We start from the raw sequence: 25,442 nt of genomic DNA, 5'->3' as shown, positions 1-25,442 counted from the left end.
AATGGAAGCTTCTAGATGGTAAATTCTGTCTAACTGTACCTCTTAGCAAATGTCACCACAATGGGAAAGGCAAATAACTCACAGAAAAGGAAATTGGAATGGCCAACAAACAGGAAAATCAATTAATAATCAGAGGAATGCAAATTTAAATCACAAGTAGGTGCCATTTCTCACTCTAGAAATTGGCGAAAATAAAATTAAAAAACCTGGTAATGCTAAGTGTTGGAGATATTATGGAGAAACAGGTATTCCCACACTTTCTTGAGCACTTTAGAGAGCAATTTTGTAATATCTAATGAGGTTTAGAAATGCACTTACCCTGGGACCTGACAATTCCATTCTAAAGAAATATGCTCAGGTGCTTAAGGATTTATGCAAACAGAATATGATTACAGTTGCATAATAGAGCAAAAACTGTGGATAAATGCAATGTCCTTTACTAGGAAAACAGATAAGTTGTAATATACTTACGTAGTGGAATATTGCACAATATTTTTAACTGAATGCATCAGATTTACAAGTATATTCTGGATAAATTTTACAAACATATTGATTGAAAAAAATAAGCTGCAGTGTAACTTACAGCAAATTTGTAAAATACTCATCAGTTTTAAATGTTTTATATGAAAAACATATGGGTCAGTAAAAGTATAAGGACCTAGATAGGAAGAATACAAAACAATTTAAGAATGGTTAATGGAGAGAGGGAAATGGGATTAAGGGAGTGCAAAGGGAACATCACTGTGTCTGTTACCTTTTCTTTCTGTTAAAAAAAAAAAAAAGTAGACCTGAAGCAGGTAAGGCAATATGTTAAAAACAAACAAACAAACAAAACAGAGTAGTGGTACATGTATTTTGTAATTTCCTATACTTTTCTATTGTTTTGAATAATTTATCACACAATAGTGCTTAGTGCATACTAGGCACTTTCTAGGGTAGGTACTATTATTTCTTTATCAGGAAGCAGGGGCACAGAGAGATTAAGGGACTGACTGGTATGTGAGCTGAGGCTGAGCCCGCTCCCCTGACCACTCTGCCATGTACTTCCTGGATCTCTGCTTCATTTCAGACCAGCTTCAGGACTAATGGAATAGGGGAAGCCAAGTAATCTTTAGGATCCTGTCCAGTTTACTTAGCCCTGATCACCAGTAGATGGATCGATCATTTCCATGAGCACATTTCTGCATGGCAACACTCTCCTGACACAGCCCCGCCTGCAGAAGGCTGACGGGGGTTTCTCTGCAGCACTGTGGACCTGCCACCTGTACCAGCTCCCAGCCAGGCTGCAGCTGTGCAGTGGTGACTGTGCATCACACATCTTCCAGTGCCCACAACCAAATGGGAAGCGAATATGGAACAATTTTGCCAAGTGTTTTCTGAATCTCCTTGAAAACAGCACTTTTACATTATAAGATGCCACTGTACTAATGTAATAGGTAGATGCAGATAAGAGTTATTTTGAGGGCTGTAATTTGATTTCGTTATCTTAGGCAATCAAGATTGTTTAACACCAGGAATAGCTGACTAGAACAGCTGCTAAAACAGCGCTTTGTGTGGGAAATGAAGAAAAGGTTCAGTATTTTGACAGCCATTTCAAAGGTATGAGTAATAAGACTTTTAAGAAAATCCTAATTGTTGCTCCTTTTGTTGGGGGGGTGGGGCAAGGGGATTCTCTAGACCAGATTTCCCATCTCCTAGTATTCTACATCGATTGAGGACAAAGGAGGAGTATTTCCTTTTTCCCAGGGTCTTGACTTCATGCACCAATAGAGTTTAGATAGCATGGTGATAATTTATTATTTGGATTTTTTTTTTTTTTTTTAAACACACACACACCCCTAACTTGTCCATTTATCATCAAACATGTGTTTAGTGCTTACTGGGCTCCAAAGTGCAGGGCCTGTGGATCCAAAATAATCAATTAGACCCTGCCCTCAAGGAACTCTCAGTCTGGAGAGAAGAGGAAAAAATGGGACAAGGCAAAATATGCAAGTAATCTTAAACAAATGTAATAGGCATTATAGAGGCAGAACTGGGAGGAAGAGTACAGTAGGAAAAAGGTGGCATTCAAAGATTAGGAGTTTGCTGTTTGAGGTCGGCGGGGACAAGAGCAGACAGACAAGTACAACATTTCGAGTGATCAGTGTTATCCAGGCGTGAAAGGACTCAACACTTCTGGGTTAATATGGAAAGAGTCTATTTCTTGATTTGACTGGCCAACTGCGTACCTCAGTTCACAGTATTACTTTCTGTTTGGATATCCAGTGCCTTAAATGTTCAGGGAATTTTCACAGAAATTTTCTCATTTAAATGTACCTAATGTGAATATCCTGATACACTTTCTGTAATTTACTTGAAAATATTTCAGCATGTACCTGTGCTACATACATGTATATCTGTTAGTTTTCATCCAAGTCTTAGTGGAAGTTGGTGGCGCCAGTCGTGAATGCAGAGGTAGGGTTGGTGAACTTGCATCTAATGAGAAACCCTCACTCCAGGGGGCCTTGCTTTAAGCAACTCGGTCTTCTTTATCTCTAATTGACACCAGAGGCTTTGTTAATTAGAATGGTTTATGTTGAGGTTGGATTTTAATTGGGAACATTGTGGTGATGAAGATATGTGGATTGGGTTGGACCTTTTCAGAGGTCTTCCTTCTTTTGTGTTACAGAGGACAAAAGTTCAGTGAGCCATAAAGGATGATAAAACTGAGGCTCCAGGAGGAAGTGGCAGAGCCGGGATTGAAGCATTCCAGAACCAGGACTGCCCCTGTCCGCTGCTCTGCCTTGCCCAGTCAATTATGCTTGCCCTTGAAAGAGTCTTGGTCTATGATGACACTCAGCGGCTTATTAAACCACACAGGCTGATTCTTTTGTTTGTTTGTTTGTTTGTTTGTTTGAGACGGAGTCTTGCTCTGTTGCCCAGGCTGGAGTGTAGGGGCATGATCTCGGCTCACTGCACCCTCCGCCTCCCAGGTTCAAGCAATTCTCCTGCCTCAGCCTCCCTAGAAGCTGGGATTACAGGTGCACACCATTGTGCCTGGCTAATTTTTTTTGGATTTTTAATAGAGAAGGGTTTTCACCATGTTGGCCAGGCTCTTCTTGAACTTCTGGCCTCAAGTGATCCACCTGCCCCAGCCTCCTGAAGTGCTGGGATTACAGGTGTGAGCCACCGCGCCCAGCCCACAAGCTGATTCTTGATTGCAACCCTCTAAACCCAGACTAAAGTTTGTATGCCTTAGAACCAACATATATGACACTTGTAGTTTCAGCATTTTATTTCTTATTTTGATTCAAGATGTGAGAGGTATTACAAACACTCAATTATGAGTGATGCATTTGTGTGTCTAGTTAACAGAGAAGGAAATTTAGTGTTCTCGGCTAGCACTATTTCACTATTTTCTGCTTTTCCTATTATATTCTTCCATCTGTAGATAACTTGAAAGTCATTTAAGAAATTAGAGGTCTCTGTAGCAAATCCAAGTCACAGTAAAGCAAACAAAAATGCATATGTGTGTGATATAATTTGGAAGTTTACCCCCTTGGAAGACTTTGCAGGCTGTAAAAATTTCATTTTTAATGTATTTCATACAGGCCAGAGCTAACAAGTTAATTTCTACTGAGCAAAAGTTTTTTTGTTTGTTTTTATCCTGGTATGTTGAGGTCAGCTAATGGTCACTGTGGTTTGGAGTGAATCTAAATGGATTTTTTGCCGTTGGACAAAGACCAAGGACAACTGTAGGACTTCTGCATGTTCTACCTCACTTAGGCTTCTTGATTAATAACCCTAGTTCAGGAAGGCAAGGGCGATTATGACCACTTTACAGCTGAGGAAATCAAAGCAACGAGAAGTTAAATGTCCCGTCCCACTCCACAGAACTGGTTATAACAGAGTCAGAGACAGAATTGAGCTCTTCCGAACATGAGTTGACTAGATCATAGCTCCTTCCATGACACCAGGATGCCAGAGCAGAGGGAAGTGAATTTCAATGGCATTGTGCATATCAGGGTCTTATTTGGTATGGCCAGAACCAAACCTCAAGATGTTATTACAAAATAACACAACAAGAGGTACCAGTGGCAACATTTTCAGAATTTGTGCCTCAGATTCAGGGAAACTTCAGGAAAAGCCTGCAATCTGGCACTGAGCTTTGCTGCTTTCAGTATCAACAGTTGCAAAGCAAGGGAGGCTGGGAGCCTTCAGCCTCCATCTCCCAGCTTCAAATACCATTAGTTCCATCCCAAAGTCATCCTCTATAAACATGCAATCTAAATAGAGGTAAACTTAGATAAAAGTATCTTAGCAGGTTTTTTTCAGGTGGCTTAACCCCTCATTCCAAACAGCCTATTACCCCTAAGTCTTATTACCTTCAGTCTTCAAAAACAATCCTGGGGTAGTAATGGTGTCTCCATCTGGCAATTGAGAAAAGCGAGATTTTGGAAATAAAATGTCTTGGGCTAATATTGTCAACTGTTCTGGGTTCCTAATTGGTCCTTCTGAGTCCAAGCCCTGCTATATACTGGGTTCCATGTAGCTTTAGATTAACTATGGGCATTTACATTATGGGAATCTTTTGGATTCATCTTTCCAATTAAGGGATCTAGTTTATTATACCTTGGAGAATGTGTGTGTGTGTGTGTAATCCGTGTTATTTTAAAATGCTGTAGAAAATGTTTGGTGTCTAATCCCGCTTAAGTGTGGTTCAAAGGTGGTTAAAAGAGAAATTTGCACTGATGACAGGCTCCCAGTTTGAAGCTGTCAGAATCCTTGTACTGCCACCACCACACCTGACAAGTTGTCTGGGAACACTGGAAAAGGATTGCTGAGTGAGAAACAGGGTTGTGCATTCTCCGCATGGCTGGAGTGCCTCAGCCAGGTCATCTGGGCAGACTTCGCCTTCGAGGCACCTTCCACCTTTGCTCACTAAGCTGCCTTCTGCTCTTAATTTCCTTTTCCTTGTCAGTTTTCCTCCTAGAAAGAGAAGGTACAGCCTGTTCTTAAGTGAGCATTGGTATACTGGGCATTTGTATTCCTTCCAAATAAATTGCTAAGTTCATTTGCTGAACATTCAGGCTTGTCTGGACTTGACGATGTGAACAAGTTTTCACATGGGCCTGGTAAACCCTGGATAAGCAGATCACTGGGGTTCTTGACTCAAAGAACTAAACTTTGTGCTAAAAATGCAGACCCTGATCCTCAACCTTATTCCTGCATCATTTCATAGCATAGACCAACTCTGGTTAGCCCTGGTTATCATGACTGATGTCACAAATGGCAGAGGACTCTGCTGTTGAAATGGGAAGATCCCTCTGTTTCCCGGCCCTGGCTCATCCTAAACACGGTGCCAAAGCACTGCCTGACCTTCTCCTCCGCTCGATGATAAATGCCCTGGGGATGCTGTCTTATTCAGTTTTGTGCCCACAGGGTTTGTCTTGCACATAGTAGGAATTTAATTAGTGTTTGCTGAGCTGAATTGTACTAATTTTTTAAACATAAATGGAAAGTGGAGCAGATGAAAATAACATGTGGGGCAGCCTGGCAGACTGAATCGGATAAGCACGACTGGTTCTCGTGACCTTGTCAAGTTGTGCAGCTTGTGCAGAGCCAGCATCATCTTAAATGAAATTTTCCAAGGCGTGGTGCAATGGGAGATGGGGTTGTTGGGAGAGCTCATGAAAGGGCATGTTCACGCTGCCCCTGGGAATTTGGGAAAGTACTAAGGCAATTCTTACCTGTTTCTCCCCATGTTCCACCCTCAGGCCTGCTGGTGGGTACCCTTGATGTTGTGTTGGACTCCAGTGCCCGGGTCGCTCCTTACCGAATCTTGTACCAGACTCCAGACTCCCTGGTCTACTGGACCATTGCCTGTGGTAAGCAAATGCATCCTGAAATACGCAAGTTTTAAAAGAAACATTAGGGTTCACAACTTTTTATCAGAAGGAAAGGAGTGTGTACTTGCTGAATGCAATCACTGGTATTTTAGGGTGATTAACCTTAGCCATTTCAACACATGAACCCAGAGGCTCAGTGGCTTAACGCAACGAAAGTTTCTTTCTCACTTGGGTAGAGTCGTGTTGGGATTATGTGGCCTCCTCCATGTGTATTGACACTCTGGAACACAGGGCCTCCAAGGTCAGCATACAAGGGAAGAGTGCGAGGGTGGAGCACATCTGTGTTTAACTTCCTTGGCCCAGAAGTGGCACACTCCGCCTTCCGTTCCACTCACACTTAGTGGCCAAGACTAGTCATGTGGGCCCAACCTCACTGCAGAGGAAGCTGGGAAATGAAGAAGGATGTGTGGAATACTTGGGTGTACTAAGTAATATTTGGTATATCCTAGCATAGTACTTCCTACTGAGCAGGGATTCTTTAGTTCTCCTAATGATAATCAGTAATGCTGTGCTGTGCTTAAAATAGTAGTCAACAGTCTTGCTTTGGCTGGTCCGATGGTCGTGAGCTATTTCCATTCATCACAGTCAGTTGCAGATGGAACTCCTTTTCTACTCTGTCCCCACTTCTCACTACTGCACTTGACTAGTCTTAAATTTTTTTCTTGTTGTTTTTCCAGATGAAGTCTCACTCTGTCGCCCAGGCTGGAGTGAGTGGCATGATCCCAGCTCACCACAATCTCTACCTCCCGGGTTCAAGCAATTCTCCTACCTCAGCCTCCCGAGTAGCTGGGATTACAGGCGCCTACCACCATGCCAGCTAATTTTTGTGTTTTTACTAGAGATGGGGTTTCACCATGTTGGCCAGGCCGGTCTTGAACTCCTGACCTCAAGCGATCTGCCCACCTCGGCCTCCTAAAGTGCTGGGATTACAGGTGTGAGCTACTGCACCCAGCAAAAAAAAAATTTTTAATCTTGCTTTTATTGGATCTCTCATAAGAACTTCTAGTCCAAATCGACCAAGTTTTTTTTTGTTGTTGTATTTGAGATGGAGTCTTGCTCTGTTGCCCAGGCTAGAGTGCAGTCACGCGATCTTGGCTTACTGCAACGTCCGCCTCCCAGGTTCAAGCGATTCTCCCGTCTCAGCCTCCCAAGTAGCTGGGATTACAGGCTCGTGCCACCACACCCAGCTAATTTTTGTATTTTTAGTAGAGATGAGGTTTCACCATGTTGGTCAGGCTGGTCTTGAACACCTGACCTCAGGTGATCCACCCCCCCTCAACCTCCCAAAGGGCTGGGATTACAGGCATGAACCACTGTGCCCGGACTTTTTTTTTTTTTTTTTCCTAGAATTTCTTTTTTTGTAGAGATGGTGCCTCTCTGGGTTGCCCAGCCTGGTCTTGAACTCCTGCTTTGGCCTCCCAAAGTGCTGTGATTTCAAGCATGAGCCACTGCAATTGGCCCAAAATGGCCAAGTTTTTGTTTGCATGCGGTTTTTAAAACAGCCATAAGAAAAGTAAGGTCACTATATGAACACTTTTTTTAACTTTTATTTTTTCACCTCTACTTGATTTACAGGAAAGTTGAGCAGATTGTTCAGAGAACTCTCATCTGTACCACCCCCCATGCAGAGTTTCCGCTATTATTAACATCTTACTGTGGTGCATTTGTTATAATTAATGAACCAGTGTTGATACATTATTTGTAAGTAAAGTCTGTTGTTCAGATTTCCCTCATTTTCTTTTTCTGTTTCAGTATCCCATCTGGTATAACATTATAGTTAGTCGGTCATATCCCGTTAGGCTCCTCTTGGCTGTGGAATTTTCTCCGATTTTCCTGGGCTTGGATGATCTTGACAGTTTTGAAAGATACTGATCCAGTATGTTTTGGCATGCTCCTCAGCTGGAATTTGTTTGATATTTTTCTCATGATTAGACAGGGGCGGTAGATTTAGATCACAGAGATAAAGGGCCATTTTGTTTCATGGTGCCAAGTGTACATTTTATCAACATGATTTATGACTGTGGGCCTCCTTGATTACCTCCCTAAAATAGTGTTTTTTTAGGTTTCTCCACTGTAAAGTTACTCTGTTCTTCCCCTTTTCAAACTGTTCTCTTTGGAGGGAAATCACTATGTGCAGTCCATACTTAAGGAGCAAGGATTTTTCTCTCCTTTAGGGTAGACTGTCTACATAATTTGTGGAGAATTGTTTTGCACAGTAAATTTATCTCTTCTCCCTCATTTATTTATTTAATTATTTATGTCACTATAGACTCATGCCTATTTATTTCATCTTCTGGGTTATAATCCAACGCTACTTTATTCTTTGCTCAAATTGTTCCGGCTTCGGCCATTGGGAGCTTTTTCGGTTGACTTCATTCATTTTTAAAATTGATGTTTACTTGGTAGGAAGTGCTGTGCTGGGATCTAAAAATATAAAGACAATTATATTTGGTCTCTGCTCTTGAGAAACGTACAGTCTAGTGAGGATACAAGTAAATAGTCAGTTACAGCCCAGTGTGAACCAGTGCCTTACGGTTCCATTGAATTTCTGGGCATCCGACTAAACAGGAATATAGGCTGGCCTCCTGCAGAATTAGAAGAGGTTATCTAGCTGTGATTTCAGGCTGCTGGCAAGCTCCATTGCCTGGGTAATTCTCCCTCAGGGATCTAGTAGTACCTGAAATTCTAACATTGTAATTATGTCTCTCCCGCTCCCCGCCGGAGACGGAGTCTTGCTCTGTTGCCCAGGCTGGAGTGTAGTGGCACAATCTCAGCTCACTGCAACATCTGCCTCTTGAGTTCAAGCGATTCTCTTGCCTCAGCCTCCTGAGTAGCTGGGATTACAGGCACACACCACCATGCCCTGCCAATTTTTGTATTTTTAGTAGACACGGGGTTTTACTATGTTGGTCAGGCTGGTCTCGAACTCCTGACCTTGTGATCCGCCCGCCTTGGCCTCCCAAATGCTGGGATTACAGGCATGAGCCACCGTACCAGACCATAATTATGTCTTTTTAAATGTAATCTGAGATGCAAACAGCCCAATGAGAGACAATTAACTATAACCATTGTTTACACACCCCATGAACGAAGGCATGGCTTCAAGGTTCAGAGCAGTGGGAAAACCCATCAAAAAGTGAAGAATGGGGATTGAGTGAGAGGAAGGTGATAAAGGATTAAAGAAGAGGAAGCTGGGACTCTGACCTGGACAGACTTACCAGTGTAACCCAGGGTCCTGGAAGACAGTGTTCCAGTCTTCTCTGCACGTTTACCCACCACAGAGGGAGCCCGTAGAGGGGAAAGTACCATCTGGCCTGCCATAGTTGATTGGGTAAGCATCACATTTAGTTGGCAAACAATCTAGAATCATGTTTCGTAGCCAGCAGATGAAGAACTAAAAAGAAAGAAGTTAAAAGCCAGGGAAAGCCACCAAACCCCTCCACCTCATGAGGGTGTAGAAAGGACGCCGCCGCCTCCTTCTCGCTCACTTTCCAGCAATCCTGCCACAAGTGCCCAACTGCTTGCGAGATCCTTTGCAGGCAGGAGGTCTTCAGAGCCCTCAGATCTCTCCTTACCGCCCTCCAGCCTCCTGGTCTTCCCACCTCAATTTCTGGTGATGTAAGGAACTGGTTTGTGTCTCCTGTGACTTTTCCTCTGACCCTGAGCCATCACCTTTGTTGTCGCTGACATTTATAATGTCATTGCCTGACGTTACTACTCCTCAGTCTGATTCTGGGGCTTTGCCATGGTATTGCTATGAAACAGATCTTCCTGTGAATACTCCTATGGGATAGAATTGGGTGTTACAAAGCTGAGTTATTCCTGAATTATTTGCTGAGCCAAGGCTAAGGAACACTAAGCTGTAAATGCTGATGGCATAATTTATTGTCTAAAGTGATGTGTAGTTTTCTTTTCCCAGTGGTACCTGTCACAATGAAATCACTGCATGATTTCATTATAATAAACCCAGAATGGTTTTAGTTTTTGTATATATTGATTATCCACAGAGATAGCTCCAGAATTTCTTTATGGGAGCCTGAGCGACAGAGCGAGACAAGTGTTGTGAAAGTGGTTTTGTGTTGTTGTTGTTTTTGTTGCATTTTGTATTTTTTTTTGAGGCAATGTCTTACTCTGTCCCCCAGGCTGGAGCTCAGTGGCGTGATCTCGGCTCACTGCAACCTCTGCCTCCCAGGCTCAAGTGATCCTCCCACCTCTGCCTCCCAAGTAGCTGGGACTACAGGCAGGCACCACCATTCCCTACTAATTTATTTATTTATTTTTTTGTAGAGACAGGGTTTCGCCATGTTGCCCAGCCTGATCTTAAACTCCTGTGCTCAAGCCGTCCACCTGCCTCAGCTTCCCAAAGTGCTAGGATTACAGGTGTGAGCCACCGCGACAGGCCACCATTAATTGTTCTTTCTTACTGATTTCCATTTAAAATCCAAGTTACTGGCTCCCTTTCATAAGATTTTAAGAGCAGAAGCTACTCCCTTAAGATTTTTTAAATGTATCTGTACCTTATTGTTTGTAAATTTAATGTTATTTTTCATAAACTACAAAGTTAGTATGGGGTAGGAAAATATATTAAAAACTTCTGATTTGCTAGGATTTTATGAAATATTGCTATAAAAGAAACTTCTGCAGACAATTGGGTAAGTCTAACTCACTGCCTTGTGGAATCCGTGGGATTATAAAACCTTTTTCTATAAATCTTGATCTTGTCATGTGTTTTGTAAATCTTTAATAAGCATAAATTGAGTTAAAGGGAGCATCTGCCACCAATGTCTTGACATAGACCACATAGAGCAGTAGTAGTGTTACTGGTAAATCCTAGCTGTATAATTTGCCTTAGACTTGACCCACATGAAATCAGGCAGGAGGACTCTTTCTGACCATCTTACTGCCGCTATAATAAGCACCTGGCCCTGGGCAATATGAATCATACGGAAAGCGGGGTGGAGGTACCACGAATTATTTGATGAGACATTATTTTCACATGCCTCCTCTTTTTATCTTTTTTATTTTTTTGAGACGGACTCTTGCCTTGTCACCCAGGCTAGAGTACAGTGGCACAATCTCGGCTCATTGCAACTTTTGCCTCCTGGATTCAAGTGATTCTCCTGCCTCAGCCTCCCGAGTAGCTGGGATTACAGGTGCCTGCCATCACACCTGGGTAATTTTTGTGTTTTTAACAGAGATGGAGTTTCACCGTGTTGGCCAGGCTGGTCTTGAACTTCTGACTCAGGTGACCCGCCCATCTCAGCCTCCCAAAGTGCTGGGATTGTAGGCGTGAGTCACCATGCCCGGCTCGCCTCATAATTACTAACAAATAATCTTCTGTTAGTTTATCCAGACTGGTCTGAAGAAGTTGATCATTTACATTTCCTTGACATGGAGAAATTTAATTGGGAAAGGGAGCCAAAAAACTTTCCTAAATGATGACCATTTCATTTCACTAGTACCCAAAATGCAGTTTTTGTTCTTTTTGGCTAATATGCCATTATGTCAACAATTCTAGCCTACAGAAGGGCATTTTGTTTAGTGGTTTGTACAGTAAATTCTACGTTTTATCCAGCCAGTTTTGTTGAGCTGGTTATACTGTACTCTGACAATTGTGTCTCTCATGGTTTACCAGTGAATTGACTATTTTGCACCTGGGGCTCACATGAGAATACTAAATAGGTGCAGATATGCCCCTAGCAGCTCTTGTTTTGGATATGGTGTTCCAGAGGCAGAAGAGAGCCCAGTCCATTGTCTTCCTTGGCCTTCGGTTGGCAGAGGTAGAAAGCCATTTGACTTTCTCCCCATTATAAGGACTAGAAGGTTGTAACAGTAAAAAGGGTTGGTTATGTGATCTCCATGGGAATATGGACACATAGGAATGTAGGTCGTTCTAAGGATACAATCTAAAGAAAGGAGTTCTGGGACAGCTCAGGAGAGTTAGAAGCAAAGATACAGTAGAGCTGCTGGCAGTTCCTTCTGGATGCATCTGACCTTCAAAAAGGGCTAATAAAGCGTGGAGGGGATGTGTTTGATGGACACCTCACTGATAACAATGCTGAACAGTGCCTTGATTTGGCTGTGTATTGATTTAGTATCCCTTCCATTCCAGAATGTCATCTGGGCCTAGATGGTCATTGTGTTTCAGAAATGAAAGATAAATCAGCCACCGTCTTGCCTGCCCCTCTTATTGTAGTAGGATGCAGAGGCAAGGTGAATTGTCCAAGTTCACATTCCTGGTTATAACTAGTTATAACTAGTTATGTGGTGCTCAGACCAAGATCTCAGGTCTCCCCAGTCCCATCCCAGGACTTCTTAAGTGGCACCATGCTGGCTTTTATGATTAAATATTCTTTTAGTTAGCAAATGGTAAGACCCAGAGTTTAATTAAAGATTGCTAATTGGTTCTGCTCTTATTCTCTACTTTAAATAAATAAAGTGTTGGGTAATTTAGTTGCCTTCTGCATGAGGCAGATGTAATGTGAAAGTTGATAGGTATTTTTGTGATTCTTTCTTGGTCTGTGTAACTCAAGGACTATTCTCGTATCCTTAGAAACACAGTGAGTTAAGAAAGCAAACAAAAATAATTGCTCCTTTTTCTTCAAGCAATACATGTTTATTGCAAAAATTACAAAATATAGATACATAAAATGAATAAAAAGAAAACAAAATACCATATCATAAATCATCACTTTCTAGACTTTAAAAAATCTCCAATATACTTTATATACCTATATATACAAATATATAGCTGGGGCTATAGGTGCACGCCACCACTCCTGGCTAATTTTTGTATTTTTAGTAGAGATGAGGTTTCATCATGCTGTCCAGGCTGATCTCAAACTCCTGACCTCAAGTGATACACCCACCTCGGCCTCCCCAAGTGCTAGGATTACAGGTGTGAGCCACTGCGCCTGACCTATCAATTTTAATAAGTAGATATTTTATGTGAATATAACATAAATGATCTACTCAGTATGTTATTGGAAATCTAGGGTTTTTTCCCCGAATGTTACTGTATTTTGAACAATCTTAGCGAATATTCTCCTAAGATCTTTGCACATTCTCTTAATTATCACCTTAGGATAAATTTATGGAAGCAGATATGTTGAATCAAAGAATATACATGTAATTAAAATAGCAAAAATTAAAAAGTTAAAAAGAGGATATGCATGTAATTTATATCTCTAGCCTGACTGCCATCCAGAAAGATAGACATTTGTGTTCCCACTATCCAGTAAAATAAGGATGTTAATACTGATTCTTACTGCCAAGGCTGAATGAGTTACCTGGGACTCTGTGTTCTCAAAGTGATTATAAAGCTGTGAGCATATTATTATGCCCATAAGAGATTATAAGCAGAGTTATGTCAGAATCTTATCATAGTTACACAAGGGCATCTAGGCATATAATATGCACCCTTTGCAGTCAAACATAAGAGTTCCAGGGCCCGAGAGGTTTGTGCTAAATGTATGTTAGTCGAGCAGTAGTTAAGCAGATAGTTTCTTTTCTTGACATCAGAAGACAGAAATATTTTCTGAATCACATTTCAAGATGAGGTCTTTGTGTTCTGCTGCTTCAGATAATTCCAAAAGTAATTATTTGGTGTTTTCTGTGTTCTAGGCCTATGCTAAGGACTTGAAGTGTATTACCTGACTTAATCTGTAGCACAAACCAATGTGTTAAGTGTTGTTTCTTACATATTACAGGCAAGAAATCTGAAGGACAAAGAGGTTAAAGGAACTTACCCATGGCCCCAGAGTTAGCATGTGGCATTGTAGAAGTTTGAAACCAGGTGTACTTTTTTGACATGGTCTGAGGCATTAAGTAAAATTGCCTCACTCATAACCAGGCTTCTTCTTATTTCAGATAATTTAACCTTTATTCCTACTCGCTGCACTTGTAAAACATGTTAGAAGGCAGCAAAGTGTAGCAATTTAGAGTGTGGACTTCGGATGTGCACAGTGGCTCATGCCTGTAATCCCTGCACTTTGGGAAGCTGAGTTGGGAAGATCACTTGAGCCCAGGAGTTCGAGACCAGACTGGCCAACATAGTGAGACTCTGTCTCTATTAAAATAAATAAATAAATGAAAAAAGATTATTAAAAAAAAAAAAAAGAAGAATGTAGGCTTCAGAGCCAGAAAAATCTGGATATGTTTGACAGTTTTTTTTGTTGTTTTTTTGAAACAGGATCTCACTCTGTAGTACAGTGAGCAAGGCTGGAATGCAGTGGCACAGTCACAGCTCATTGCAGCTTTGATCTCCCGTTCTTAGGTGACCCCCTACCTCAGCCTCCTGAGTAGCTGGCACACACCATCACACCCTGGTAATTTTTGTAATTTTTGTAGAGATAGGGTTTCACCATGTTGCCCATGCTGGTCTCGAACTCCTAGGCTCAAGTGATTCACCTGCCTTGGCCCCTCAAAGTGCTGGGATTACAGGTGTGAGCCACCGTGCCCGGCCTGTTTGACATTTTAGTAGTTAAGTGTGATGCCTATTCTTGGTAAGTACAAATAATAGAGGGCATTATCATTATCATCTTACTTAACCTGATTATAATTATAACTTTAGTTAGATGTGGATTTTGAAAAAGTATATTTTCATTTGTTTCTAAAAATGTTTCAAATCACCATGTTATTTTTGGGTTTTGTCTTTTGCACTCTCTGAATATAAGTTTGCAGTTTTTCTGGGTGTAGAAAGTACAAGGTGGCTTGGTAAATACAGGGACAAGTTAAATGTTGCTCCAGTGTGTGGAGTAATACTCTTGCCTTCATTTGATATGAAAACTTCAAAATTATCATCTTTGTGACTAAGATTATATTGGAAAAGGCCATAATACAGATGATTTCTTCACTTGGTTCCCTTTATTTAATTAGCTTCAAGTGCTATTCATGTGGGCTCGGTGATCCACATAGCCTGCTCTGAATCTGAAAATACTAGGTCAGTTGCTTTTTAATCCTTTGGAGGCTTATTGGGTTTTTGGTTTTGTTTTCTGCTATGTGATGAGTGGTTTTTATTTTTATATGCACATACAAGTGTACCTACACATGTGCGTACATACACTTATGATCAATGAGAATTTACCATTTTAGTTATTCTACAATACAGGTTTTTCTTAAGTTCTGCAGTCCCAGAAACAAAATGTATTATTCCTAGGAGATAGGAAAAAAAAATGTATTATGAATCATGCATCATGCAAGAAATATCTGCCGAGTATCTATCAGTGGAGCCTTAAACCTTTGTTCTTAATCCTCAGAGGCCAGATGTGATGGAATCATTTTGGAGGTCCATCTTCTATTTATTTCAAGTAGACTTCATGACTTTAAGATAGATTTCAAACTAGATGAATAATTAGGCTAGGATGATTTCGTATTTTTCTTCATTGCAGACAACATTAAAAAGTTTGCCCAGGTATATATTTAGGGCCTCTGGCCATTACCCTAAAAAACTGCTCTAAATGATGAAGATTCTTATTTTTTAGAAATCAATGTCTACAATCCCACCTCATCAAGGTTCTAGTTTTTAGCCACAGCAGAATGCTTAACTTGCATTTCCTGAAGGATTCTCATACCCAACCTCAGGGTTCTTTGTTATTCCAGCTGATTACACAGTCGGGTCAGCTTGTTTTTCCTGCGCGTCTCCGTAAATGGGGCCTGTCCAGAAAATCTACAGCCAAGCCATTCCTTTCTCTTCTGAGTGTCCTAACACAGTTTCTTCAAGCTGCTGGATGAACAGATTAGTTCCTTGTCAGGGTCATGACAAAGGAGCTTCATGCTATCTCACTTTAACAACAAGTTCTTAGACTTGAATTATTGCAGCACGTATACTTACTTACTTGAGAAATGGAAGAGCCATTTATAAGCAACATTTGGAATTCAAACACGTTTCCTTTGGAGTCTCACAGGTTACTAAGGAGTGGTCCAGAAAAAGTGGCGTTTGCTCTGATATCGCTGAGAGGTAACTTGGACCCTTTTTTTCTGGGGTGAGAAGTGACAGAAGTGGCCACCTGCTTCCAGAAGTATTTTTACTGGATTGGCATCTTCAGACGATAGTGGTGAATTCAGTCCTGGCTTTAGGGATCCTCATAGTTTTAGTGACCAGAACCTGGAGCTGGAACACCTGTCCTCACTACTTCTTTGTGCATTTAGGAAAGCGTTCAGAGAATATGGTGCATTTGTGCAGTAAATATAAATGTAAAAACATACTTTGACATTATTCTCCCCAGAAAGTATCTGTTGGGTCCAGACAGGAATCCATAGTTCAATTCCTAAAGCTGCTGTTTACTGATGGTGTTTGTCTTTTTTCGTTTCTAAAATAGCATGTGATGATAATGGGTTCATATAATGATACACAGAGTTCTTCTGACTCTTGAGTGGTGCTCTCACCATGCTCTGTCCTTTACCAAGTCATCACACCAGGACCTTTACTTTTAGTGTTCCTGCTACACTGGTCATAGAATCCAGTCTTCTGAAACTTCTTAGGCTTGGATGTAGCCAGAAGAAACCTCCAAAACCTCTTTTGGCAGTACTGAAACAGCCACAAAGCACTGAGCACCCCGAAAGGCTTGAAGATCCTGAGATTTATGGTCCCAGTACCTCTCCTGTACATGGGAGTAGCGAGTGGCTGGTGATGACTCCAAAAGGCCAGCCTTTTCATGTGACACAGTATGGGAGGAAGGACAGGAGACAGAGGACAGAACAAAAACAGTACAAGCAGAAGCAATAGGTTTGGGGCTAGTGCTGGTAAAGGAAGATAGACATGTAGGCATTACCTACCTCATAGTGAGCAGTAGAGAAAAGAGCTAGTGGTGAAAACAATGTTGGAGGTGGATGGTGGGGATTATGGAAATGAAGCACAGTGGGCAGTGTGGAACAGCAGATCCTGGGGCAGCAGCGGAGGCAACAGATGGGGAAACAATGATAGTAAACCTGAACTTCAGTGCAAGATTACTCAGATGACTATTTGAAGATGGGGTGGGAAAGATACGTTAGCCATGTGAACCTTCATATAATGTCAGTGAAGGTTAGAGGTACAAGCAGATGTTTAGTGAATGAGTGCATTCATATGGGCATATACCATTTCTGCTATGGAAGTATGTGTGTGGTGGGGATGTACATATAGAAATGTGTGCATAAAGAAACCTTCATCCTTTCTTTATGCATAAAGCACACAGGCCAGGCACGGTGGCTCATGCCTGTAATCCCAGCACTACAGGAGGCCAAGGCTGGCGGATTGCTTGAGGCCAGGAGTTTGAGACCTACTAAAAATATAAAAACAATTAGCGGAGTGTGGTGAGATGCACCAGTAGTCCTAGCTACTAGGGAGGCTGAGGTGATAGGATCTCCTGAGCCCCAGGAGGTTGAGGATGCAGTGAGCCAAGATCATGCCACTGTACTCTAGCCTGGGCAACAGAGCATGACTCTGTCCCTCGCCAAAAAAAAAAAAAAAAAAAGGGGGGAGGAAGGGGAGGGGAGGGGAGGGAAGGGAAGGGAAGGGGGAAGGGAAGGGGGAAGGGGGGAAGGGAAGGGGGAAGGGAAGGGGGAAGGGAAGGGGGAAGGGAAGGGGGGAAGGAAGGAGGAAGGGAAGCTTTGAAAGCAACGTGTGCAAAACTGATAGGTCTTGTGGCTGATGGGAGCTTTTCTATCCATGACAACCAAGGAATAGTGTTGGATTCCATGGGGTTCTGAAAGTAAAGTACCTGGTGTGATAACTTGGTAAAGCGCAGAGCATAGTGAGATACCAGTCAAGAGCCAGATTATCCTGGCTGAGCCAAGGCTCAGACTCTACAAAGCACATCTGTGATCAATGTAGGCAGGGACAGATGAGAGGCAAAACAGAGACGAATTATGCCTCCTGGGTCTGCAGAAGTCAGTCCTGTGGTTCCCAGGAATATCTCTGTCCTAAGGTGCAGTCCATCTAACAGTGCCAACAAGCACAGATGGAAGAGCCGGGTGGAGGATTCGTGGCTGGCCTTTATTCTGCACAGGGCTCTCTCTGTGTCTGCCGCATGTCACAGCTGGTAATGGTAATGACCTGGTTACAGACAAGGAAGCTCTCTGTATGTCTGAAAAAATGTTCCAATTAGTATTTAAAATTTTTAAGTTTAAAATATTTTAAAGCACTCAAACTCCAAAATGACTCATTCCCTAAATATTTCAAATAGGCATTGTACTTTGCATTTGAACAGTATTTTTACTGTCCACAATGTATCTACAGACATTAGCCCTTGTGATTTTCACAGTATTTCTCTGAGATGGGTAAAGGTGGTGGTGGTTGTTTTGTTGGAGTCTCTCTGTCTCCACAGGGTCTCACCCTGTTGCCCAGGCTGAAGTGCAGTGTCACCATCATGGCTCACGGCAGCCTCAAACTCTTGGGTTCAAACTGTCCTCCCACATCAGCCTCTGGTGTAGCTAGGAGCTACGGGTGTGTGCCACCACTCCTGGCTAATTTTTTCATTTTTTGTAGAGATGAGGGTCTCACTGTGTTCCCCAGGCTGGTCTCAAACTCCTGGCCTCAAGTGATCCCCTCACCTCCCAAAGCACTGGGATGAGAGGAGTGTGCCACTGCCCCCAGCCAGTTTTGTGTTTTTAACTGATCTCAATTTTACAGAACTTGAGACAGAGATTAAGCACCTGTCTAAAGTCACCCAGCTGACTGTTGGCAAAGGAGGAGGGGGTACCCGGGTGTCCTGATTTCAGAGTCTTGCCATGACATTGTAGGACAGTTATCCCACTACTTTTACACGTGGTAATCTATGGCCCTGAAAGAGCAAGTATGGAAAATACCCAAGAGGAGGAGCAATGTATTCTTCAGTGTTTTCACTGGACTCTTCTCCACTAAGAGACCTGCTTTTTTTTTTTCTTTTAGACAGGGTCTCAATGTGTCACCGTCAAAGCTGGGGTACCGTGGTGTGATCATGGCGCACTGCAACCTCAACTTCCTAGGTTCATGTGGACGTCTCACCTCCGCCTCCCAAGTAGCTGGAATACAGGCACACGCCACCACGTCTGACTAATTTTTCTTATTATTATTTGTAGAGACTGGGTCCCCCCATGTTACCCAGGCTGGTCTTGAACTCCTGGGCTCTAGTGATCCTCCTGCTTTAGCCTCCCGAAGTGCCAGGATTACAGGCATGAGCCAGTGCACTCAGCCGATACCTGCTTTTTATTCTTCACATAAGCATCCCTTGTAGGCAATTTTAATGTTTAGTCTCAAAGTAAAAGAAAGTAAATGTGGGTTTTGTTTTGCCTTTCCTCAGTGTATCTGAAATTTGTCATTCTCTCTCTCTCATGAATTTCTTTCTCTCATTCTCTCAGAGATTTTAGTTCTGCCACAGTTCTGAGTATAATTGCAGATACACTGTGTCTCCTGTCTTTCTTTGTCAAGAATCAGATTCTGAGATCTCACTGACAAAGAACAGAGAGAAAAGGCACTTTAAAGAAATCAAGTAAAATATAACTTGGAAATTGAAGGAGAATCCTGAGGGGTGAATCAATGGAATCACAAAATCCTTCTTTAGTTCTGGAATGAGCAGTGCATACTATATATATACACACACACACATATATATGACACACATACACACACATATATATGATATATGGACAAATCATAAAAAGCCATTTTTCTATAAGATCATAAACAATCACTAGGGGAATTTAGTCCAGTATCTTTATACCCCCACCCTGATGGCATACCTGTTATGCCCTGCAGCTGTGAACAAAAACAGAGTAGCGATTACATATGCTGCAAAGCTGATTGTTTAAGTTTGGAGGTTGCCAGAAGAGGTATCTTAAATGCTTCTTGTTATTGACCAAAATGTGGTGACTTGGTTGAGGCTACAAGGATGACCTCATCCCATTACATTTCAAGGCAACCGTGCTAATGAGAGCCAGGCTGCTATTCCCTAGTGATAGTCCATTTTCACATCTCATTCATAATTGAAGTGAGTGAGAGTAATTTTTTGGCCATTATAGAAGGTGGTTACATCAGTTCTCCAGTGGCATACCAAAGATCTCATATTGTTGCAGCTTAACAACTGTAACCTGGTATCATAAGATCTATGTTACTCTGTAAAGTGCAAATTCTAGAAGGGAGGAAAGGGGAAGGATGTGCTAAACTCTAGTCTGGAAAAGTGAATTTGAGAAGTGTTGCTGCCTTCTGATCTGAAACAGTGTCCTCAAAGCCTCTGCACTCACCTAATCAAACTTGATTATAACACAACTTGATTATAATATTACTCTTGCATTTCCACATCCTTAAATGTCTTGTGTGTGTGTCTCCTCTGGAGGAGAGAAAGCATTTAAAGGCAGAGCTCTTGGTCCGATAGTCTCCTTTGATGGTATAGACTATATTGACAAAGTGAGCCTGGTTTTTAAAATATCTTTGGCATGAAATCTGACATGAATTATTATTTTCATTTGTACAGGTGGTTCCAGGAAAGAAATCACTGAACACTGGGAATGGCTTGAGCAAAATCTCTTGCAGACACTCTCCATCTTTGAAAATGAGAATGATATCACCACATTCGTGAGAGGAAAAATACAGGTAGTGGGATAAAAGAAAAACCTTTTTAATTGGAAATAATTTCAAATTTATAGAAATGTTGTAAAAATAAGAATTGAATAAAACATACCTGTATCCCTTTACCCAAATTCACCTAACATTTTACACCATTTGCTTTGTTGTGTGTGTTTGCCTCCTTCAGTGTGTGTTTTCTAAGAATAGGGCTATTCTTTTTTTTTTCTTTTATTGATACATGATATTTTACATATTTATGGGGTACATGTAAGTGTTTTTTACATCATAGAATGTGGAATGATCAAGTCGAAGTATTTGGGGTATTCATCATCTGGAGTATTTATTATTTCTATGTGTTGGTAACATTTCAAGTCCTCTCTTCTAGCTACTTTGAAATAGACAATATATTGTTGCTAACTATAGTCACCTAGTCACTATGAAACATTAGAACTTATTTCTTCTGTCTAACTGTAAGTTTGTACCATTCACCAGCCTCTTTGTTCCCCTTCCCACCTTCACAACTTTCCTAGCCTCTGGAATCTATCATTCTACTCTGTCTCCACGTGACCAAGTTTTTAAGCTCCCACATGTGAATGAGAACATGCAGGATGTTCTGTTAAATGACAACACTACATTTATCACCTGCAGTATTTAACATTATATGTACGTTTAACATTAATACTAGAATATTTGACACAGATCCTAATTTCATTAACTGGCCCACTTAATGCCCTTTATAGCCTTCCCTACTCCCACTCCAGTACAGGTTATAATCTAGGAAGACATTGCATTTAGTTTTCATTTTTTAGTCTCCTTCAGCCTGGAATATTTCCATAGCCTTTCCTTGTCTTGTATGACACTGAGGTTTTTAAAGTATAAAATTCTGTTTTTTTTACTAGAATGTTTTCATTATGCATTTCATCAGATATCATGAATCAATTCAGATGTTGCATTCCTGGATGGAATACTGTATAGGTGATCCTGTGTCCTCCTCAAGGTATTATTTCTTGAGGCACATGACACTCATTTACCCCTCTTTGGCATTATAAGCCCAAGGTGTTATATCCAATTTCTCCACTGTAGAGTTACTAATTTTGACTTTGCAGATAATAAACAGTTTTCTGTAAGAAAATATTTTCAGGCCACACAAATATATCACTCCTTGTCAAAATTTCCCTCTTGATTTAGGATCGATCCATTGATGATTTTTCATCTGAACCAGTCTACTGTGATAGTTGACAAGATGGTAATTTTATAAAATAATGCTTGTCCAATTCCAGGCCTCTCCCACATTTACCATTTGGCAACTATTGTTCTACTATAAGTAAGAGCCTTCCCTCCATTTATTTACTATTTACTGATGACTGATATGGACTCATGGATTCCTATATTTTCCAGTTTTTTATGTTTCATTACTGGACTTAATTATTTTGGTGCTCACACTATCCCAGATTTAGAGGAAGCCCCTACAAATTGCCTCCTTTGTCCTTGTCATAGTCCCCATTTATTTATTTATTTATTTATTGAGACAGAGTTTCGCTCTCGTTGCCCAGGCTAGAGTGCAGTGGTGCGATCTCTGCTCACTGCAACCTCTGCCTCCTGGGTTCAAGCGATTCCCCTGCCTCAGGAGATCAAGACTGCAGTGAGCCATGATTGCATCACTCACTCTAGCAACAGAGTGAGACTCTGTCTCAAAAAAAGAAAAAAAGAGCTGTAGGAAGAAACTAAAGCTTAGAAGTGACAATAGCCAGGAGAAATAAGTAAAACAAACAAGGACCAATTATGTCAAACAGGCATTTTCCTTTTTGTTTGTATTATACCAAAAATGTCAGATTTAATTCCCCTGAAACCAATTATGAGGAGTGATTTGCTATTAATGCAGTTATGTGTGAAAGAATGTCATTCATGTGCAAATGAATGGTTTAAGCTTTCACATATTGTCCAATAATCAAGGGAACCAACAAAGTTATTTGTTTTAAGACCTAATTAACTTTTATAAATTATAAATGTAATAGTTAACTACAGATGCAACCTTAATCCAAACAACTTATGTAGCATTTTGTGTATTTCTAACCAGACCCCCTTTTTCTTAACTATTTGTTTTTTTTTTTTTAATTAGAGACAGAGTCTCACTACGTTGCCCAGGCTGGTCTTGAACTCCTAGGCTCAAGCAATCCACCCACCTCAGCTTCCCAAAGTGATGGAAGTACAGGCCTGAGCCACCATGCCTGGGCTCCCCACTTCTAATATGCATATTGTCATAATAGTAGTCTCATGTACATATAATTTTGTTCTCTTCTTTTTTTCTTGATCAGTATCTACAATATTGTTATATAATTTTTAGTTATTATTTCATAATTCACTTTACCATTTCTGTCTTTCTAGAAGTCACCTTAGCTTCTAGACTAGTGGATGGCAGGTACAAATAAAACTCCAGTTAATACTTTTGTTCAAACAGTATAACTTTACCCACAGGCTGTGTTTTTCCCCCTTTGGGATAGATTACAAAATTTGAATGAATGGGTTAAGTAGTATTTTTAATAGACCTTAGTAGATATTGTCAGTATATTAAAATCTCTGTGTGATTACACCGTTGCTTGCTTTCAGCATTTTGGTTGTTTAAATTGTTTTTCAAATATAATAGGTAGAAGTTAAAGCCTTAATGTTTTAGTTTTGTCTTTGGTTATTATAGGGTTGAATAGTTTTTCATGTTTGCTAAGTTAAATTTCTCCTCTCTGTAAATTACCTATCAATGTTCTTTTGCATATTTAAATTTGTATTGAATATCTGATATAATAGGATTTTCCAAAGTCATAAGAAGCTGTTGCCTAGAACTGGAATGACCTATTTTATATTATGTGAAACCTGTAGAAAGACCTGTAGAACCTGGGAAGGAGCTATTCTATCCTTTTTTCTATATTCTAGTCTACCTGGCTAAAAAATTATAGCCAACTAAGAAAAGGTTCTACATTCTGGATTATTTTCTTTCTTAGAGTTGAGAAAGTTGGGATATTAGCCTTGTGGAGACTATTAGCCTCACTGTTGAAATGAGCTGGCAAGGCCTTGTCTGTTGATACTAGTATATTAGACCCTGGAGTGTTTCTGAGTGATGGTTCTTGGCTGTATTTACTCATATATAAAAGCATTTTCTCTTTAAAATTTCGATGAGCGGGCTGGGCGCGGTGGCTCTTGCCTGTAATCCTAGCATTTTTAGGAGGCCACGGTGGGCAGATCACCTGAGGTCAGGAGTTCGAGACCAGCCTGACCAACATGCAGAAACCCCATCTCTACTAAAAATACAAAAAAAATTAGCCAGGCGTGGTGGTGCATGCCCATAATCCTAGGTACTCGGGAGGCTGAGGCAGGAGAATCGCTTGAACCCAGGAGGCGAGGAGGTGGAGGTTGCAGTGAGCTGAGATCAAGCTATTGCCCTCCAGCCTGGGCAACAAGGGCAAAACTCCATCTCAAAAAAAAAAAAAAAAAAAAATTCAGTGAGCATTCTAGAAATGTGGTATTAATAGATCTTTAGATAGCATAGTTCTGCTCAAAATGTGTAGCTTTCATTTGGTTTGTTATGTGTCATTCATTCTCAAATTCTGCTCATTTTGACTTTAGATAAGAGTGCTACTGCAGCGACCCAGGAGAATAGCATGTTAGCCCTCTTGAGGGTTTGCAGGCTTACCCTGAGTTGTTAGCCTTTGATGATTCCCTGGAGGCCCAGCTGCTGCTTTCTGTTAGTGGGTTCTCATTCAGTTATTTTTATGTACTCATTCATTTATTTAATCTTTCATTCGTAGATGTTTTTTGATCCTTCTCTAAAGGCACTGACAACTTTGAAATGTCACATAGGCCATCGGTGTGTTTGCCAACTGCGAAGGGCATTTTTCATCCCTCTTCCCTTCTGAGTTGACTTCTCCTTCCCACCCACAGGTCCCATGCCCTCATGCTGCCTTCGGTTGTCTGAATTTCTTAAAGTAACACTACCGATGCCTGTTTGTCCCTAGAATAGTCTGAGTCCAAAATTGAGCTCCCTCCTGGCCTTCATTGAGCTTAATGTCTTTGTTCTCTTGGTGGAGTGATATCAATAGTAATTAGAGGAAAATATCCTTATTTTAGATATTTTTCCAGGGAAGCACACTGCTACTTCTATTGCTATCCTTAATGCCCTCCAGTATGACCGAGGAACAGAAGTTAGCAACTTGGTACCTAATTTCTCAGGCATTGCTAACTCCAAAACAATTTTAGATTTAGAAATCTACGACGCTGGATTATACAATAAAGACTAAGATATGGCCCCTTAAGGTATCTTTTAATTTGGAAAAACAACATGGATTCATTTAATAATTTTGAACATCTTTTAGGTGCTAGATATTGGTGATTAAAATGATCAAGACACTCTTTTTATCTCTGGAATTCATATTTAGTGGTAGAAGGACACATAAACACGCTATTTTCTGCCAGCATGTAAATTAAGACAGCATAGACGTGAGAATGCGTAGAACCCATTTGGAATTGGGCTGGTTTCACAGGGAAGGTGGTATTTATGCTGGACCTGGAAAGGTTGACTTGGGAAGGTTGAGAGCAGATTTTATGGGTTAAGATTCAGTGCAGACTTCTTTTCTCTTTCACTGAGAGCCTGTGGAAGATTTTAAGGTGGGAATGCTATAGTCAGATCTCTGTTTCAGAAAAGTGGCCATATGAAGTAAATTAGAGTGTGGAGAGTATTGTCAGGATGCCATTTGAGAAGCTATTATATAGTAATTCCTGGACTGTGTAGAGGGACTTTGGGGTGGTTTTCTTAGAATAGGATGAAGACTTGTCTTGGGGCTGTGCTTGTATAGTAAGCCCACCATTTGCTGTTACAGTTGTTGTTTACTAAGTAAACAACATGTTTGCTAAGTTAAATTTCTCCTTTCTGTAAATTACCCGTCAATGTTCTTTTGCATATTTAAATTTGTATTGAACATCTGATATAATAGGATTTTCCAAAGTCATAAGAAGCTGTTGCCTAGAACTGGAATGACTTATTTTAT

The 25,442-nt window shown here is 40.9% G+C and overlaps 1 protein-coding gene across 1 annotated transcript in view; it reads left to right on the top strand.

Annotated features, from left to right (window-relative positions):
* TBC1D9 (TBC1 domain family, member 9 (with GRAM domain)) overlaps positions 1-25,442 on the top strand; it is a 149,704-nt gene that overhangs the window by 58,652 nt on the left and 65,610 nt on the right. Inside the window, exons 2-3 of the mRNA XM_011969841.1 lie at positions 5,757-5,867; positions 20,318-20,436. Of these exons, the coding sequence (XP_011825231.1) occupies positions 5,757-5,867; positions 20,318-20,436 (230 nt within the window). The remainder of the gene's footprint in view (positions 1-5,756; positions 5,868-20,317; positions 20,437-25,442) is intronic.

This window comes from Mandrillus leucophaeus, unplaced genomic scaffold (assembly GCF_000951045.1).
Source record: "Mandrillus leucophaeus isolate KB7577 unplaced genomic scaffold, Mleu.le_1.0 Scaffold914, whole genome shotgun sequence".
Lineage (NCBI taxonomy): Eukaryota > Metazoa > Chordata > Mammalia > Primates > Cercopithecidae > Mandrillus > Mandrillus leucophaeus.
This window is presented reverse-complemented; position numbering and strand designations above follow the sequence as displayed.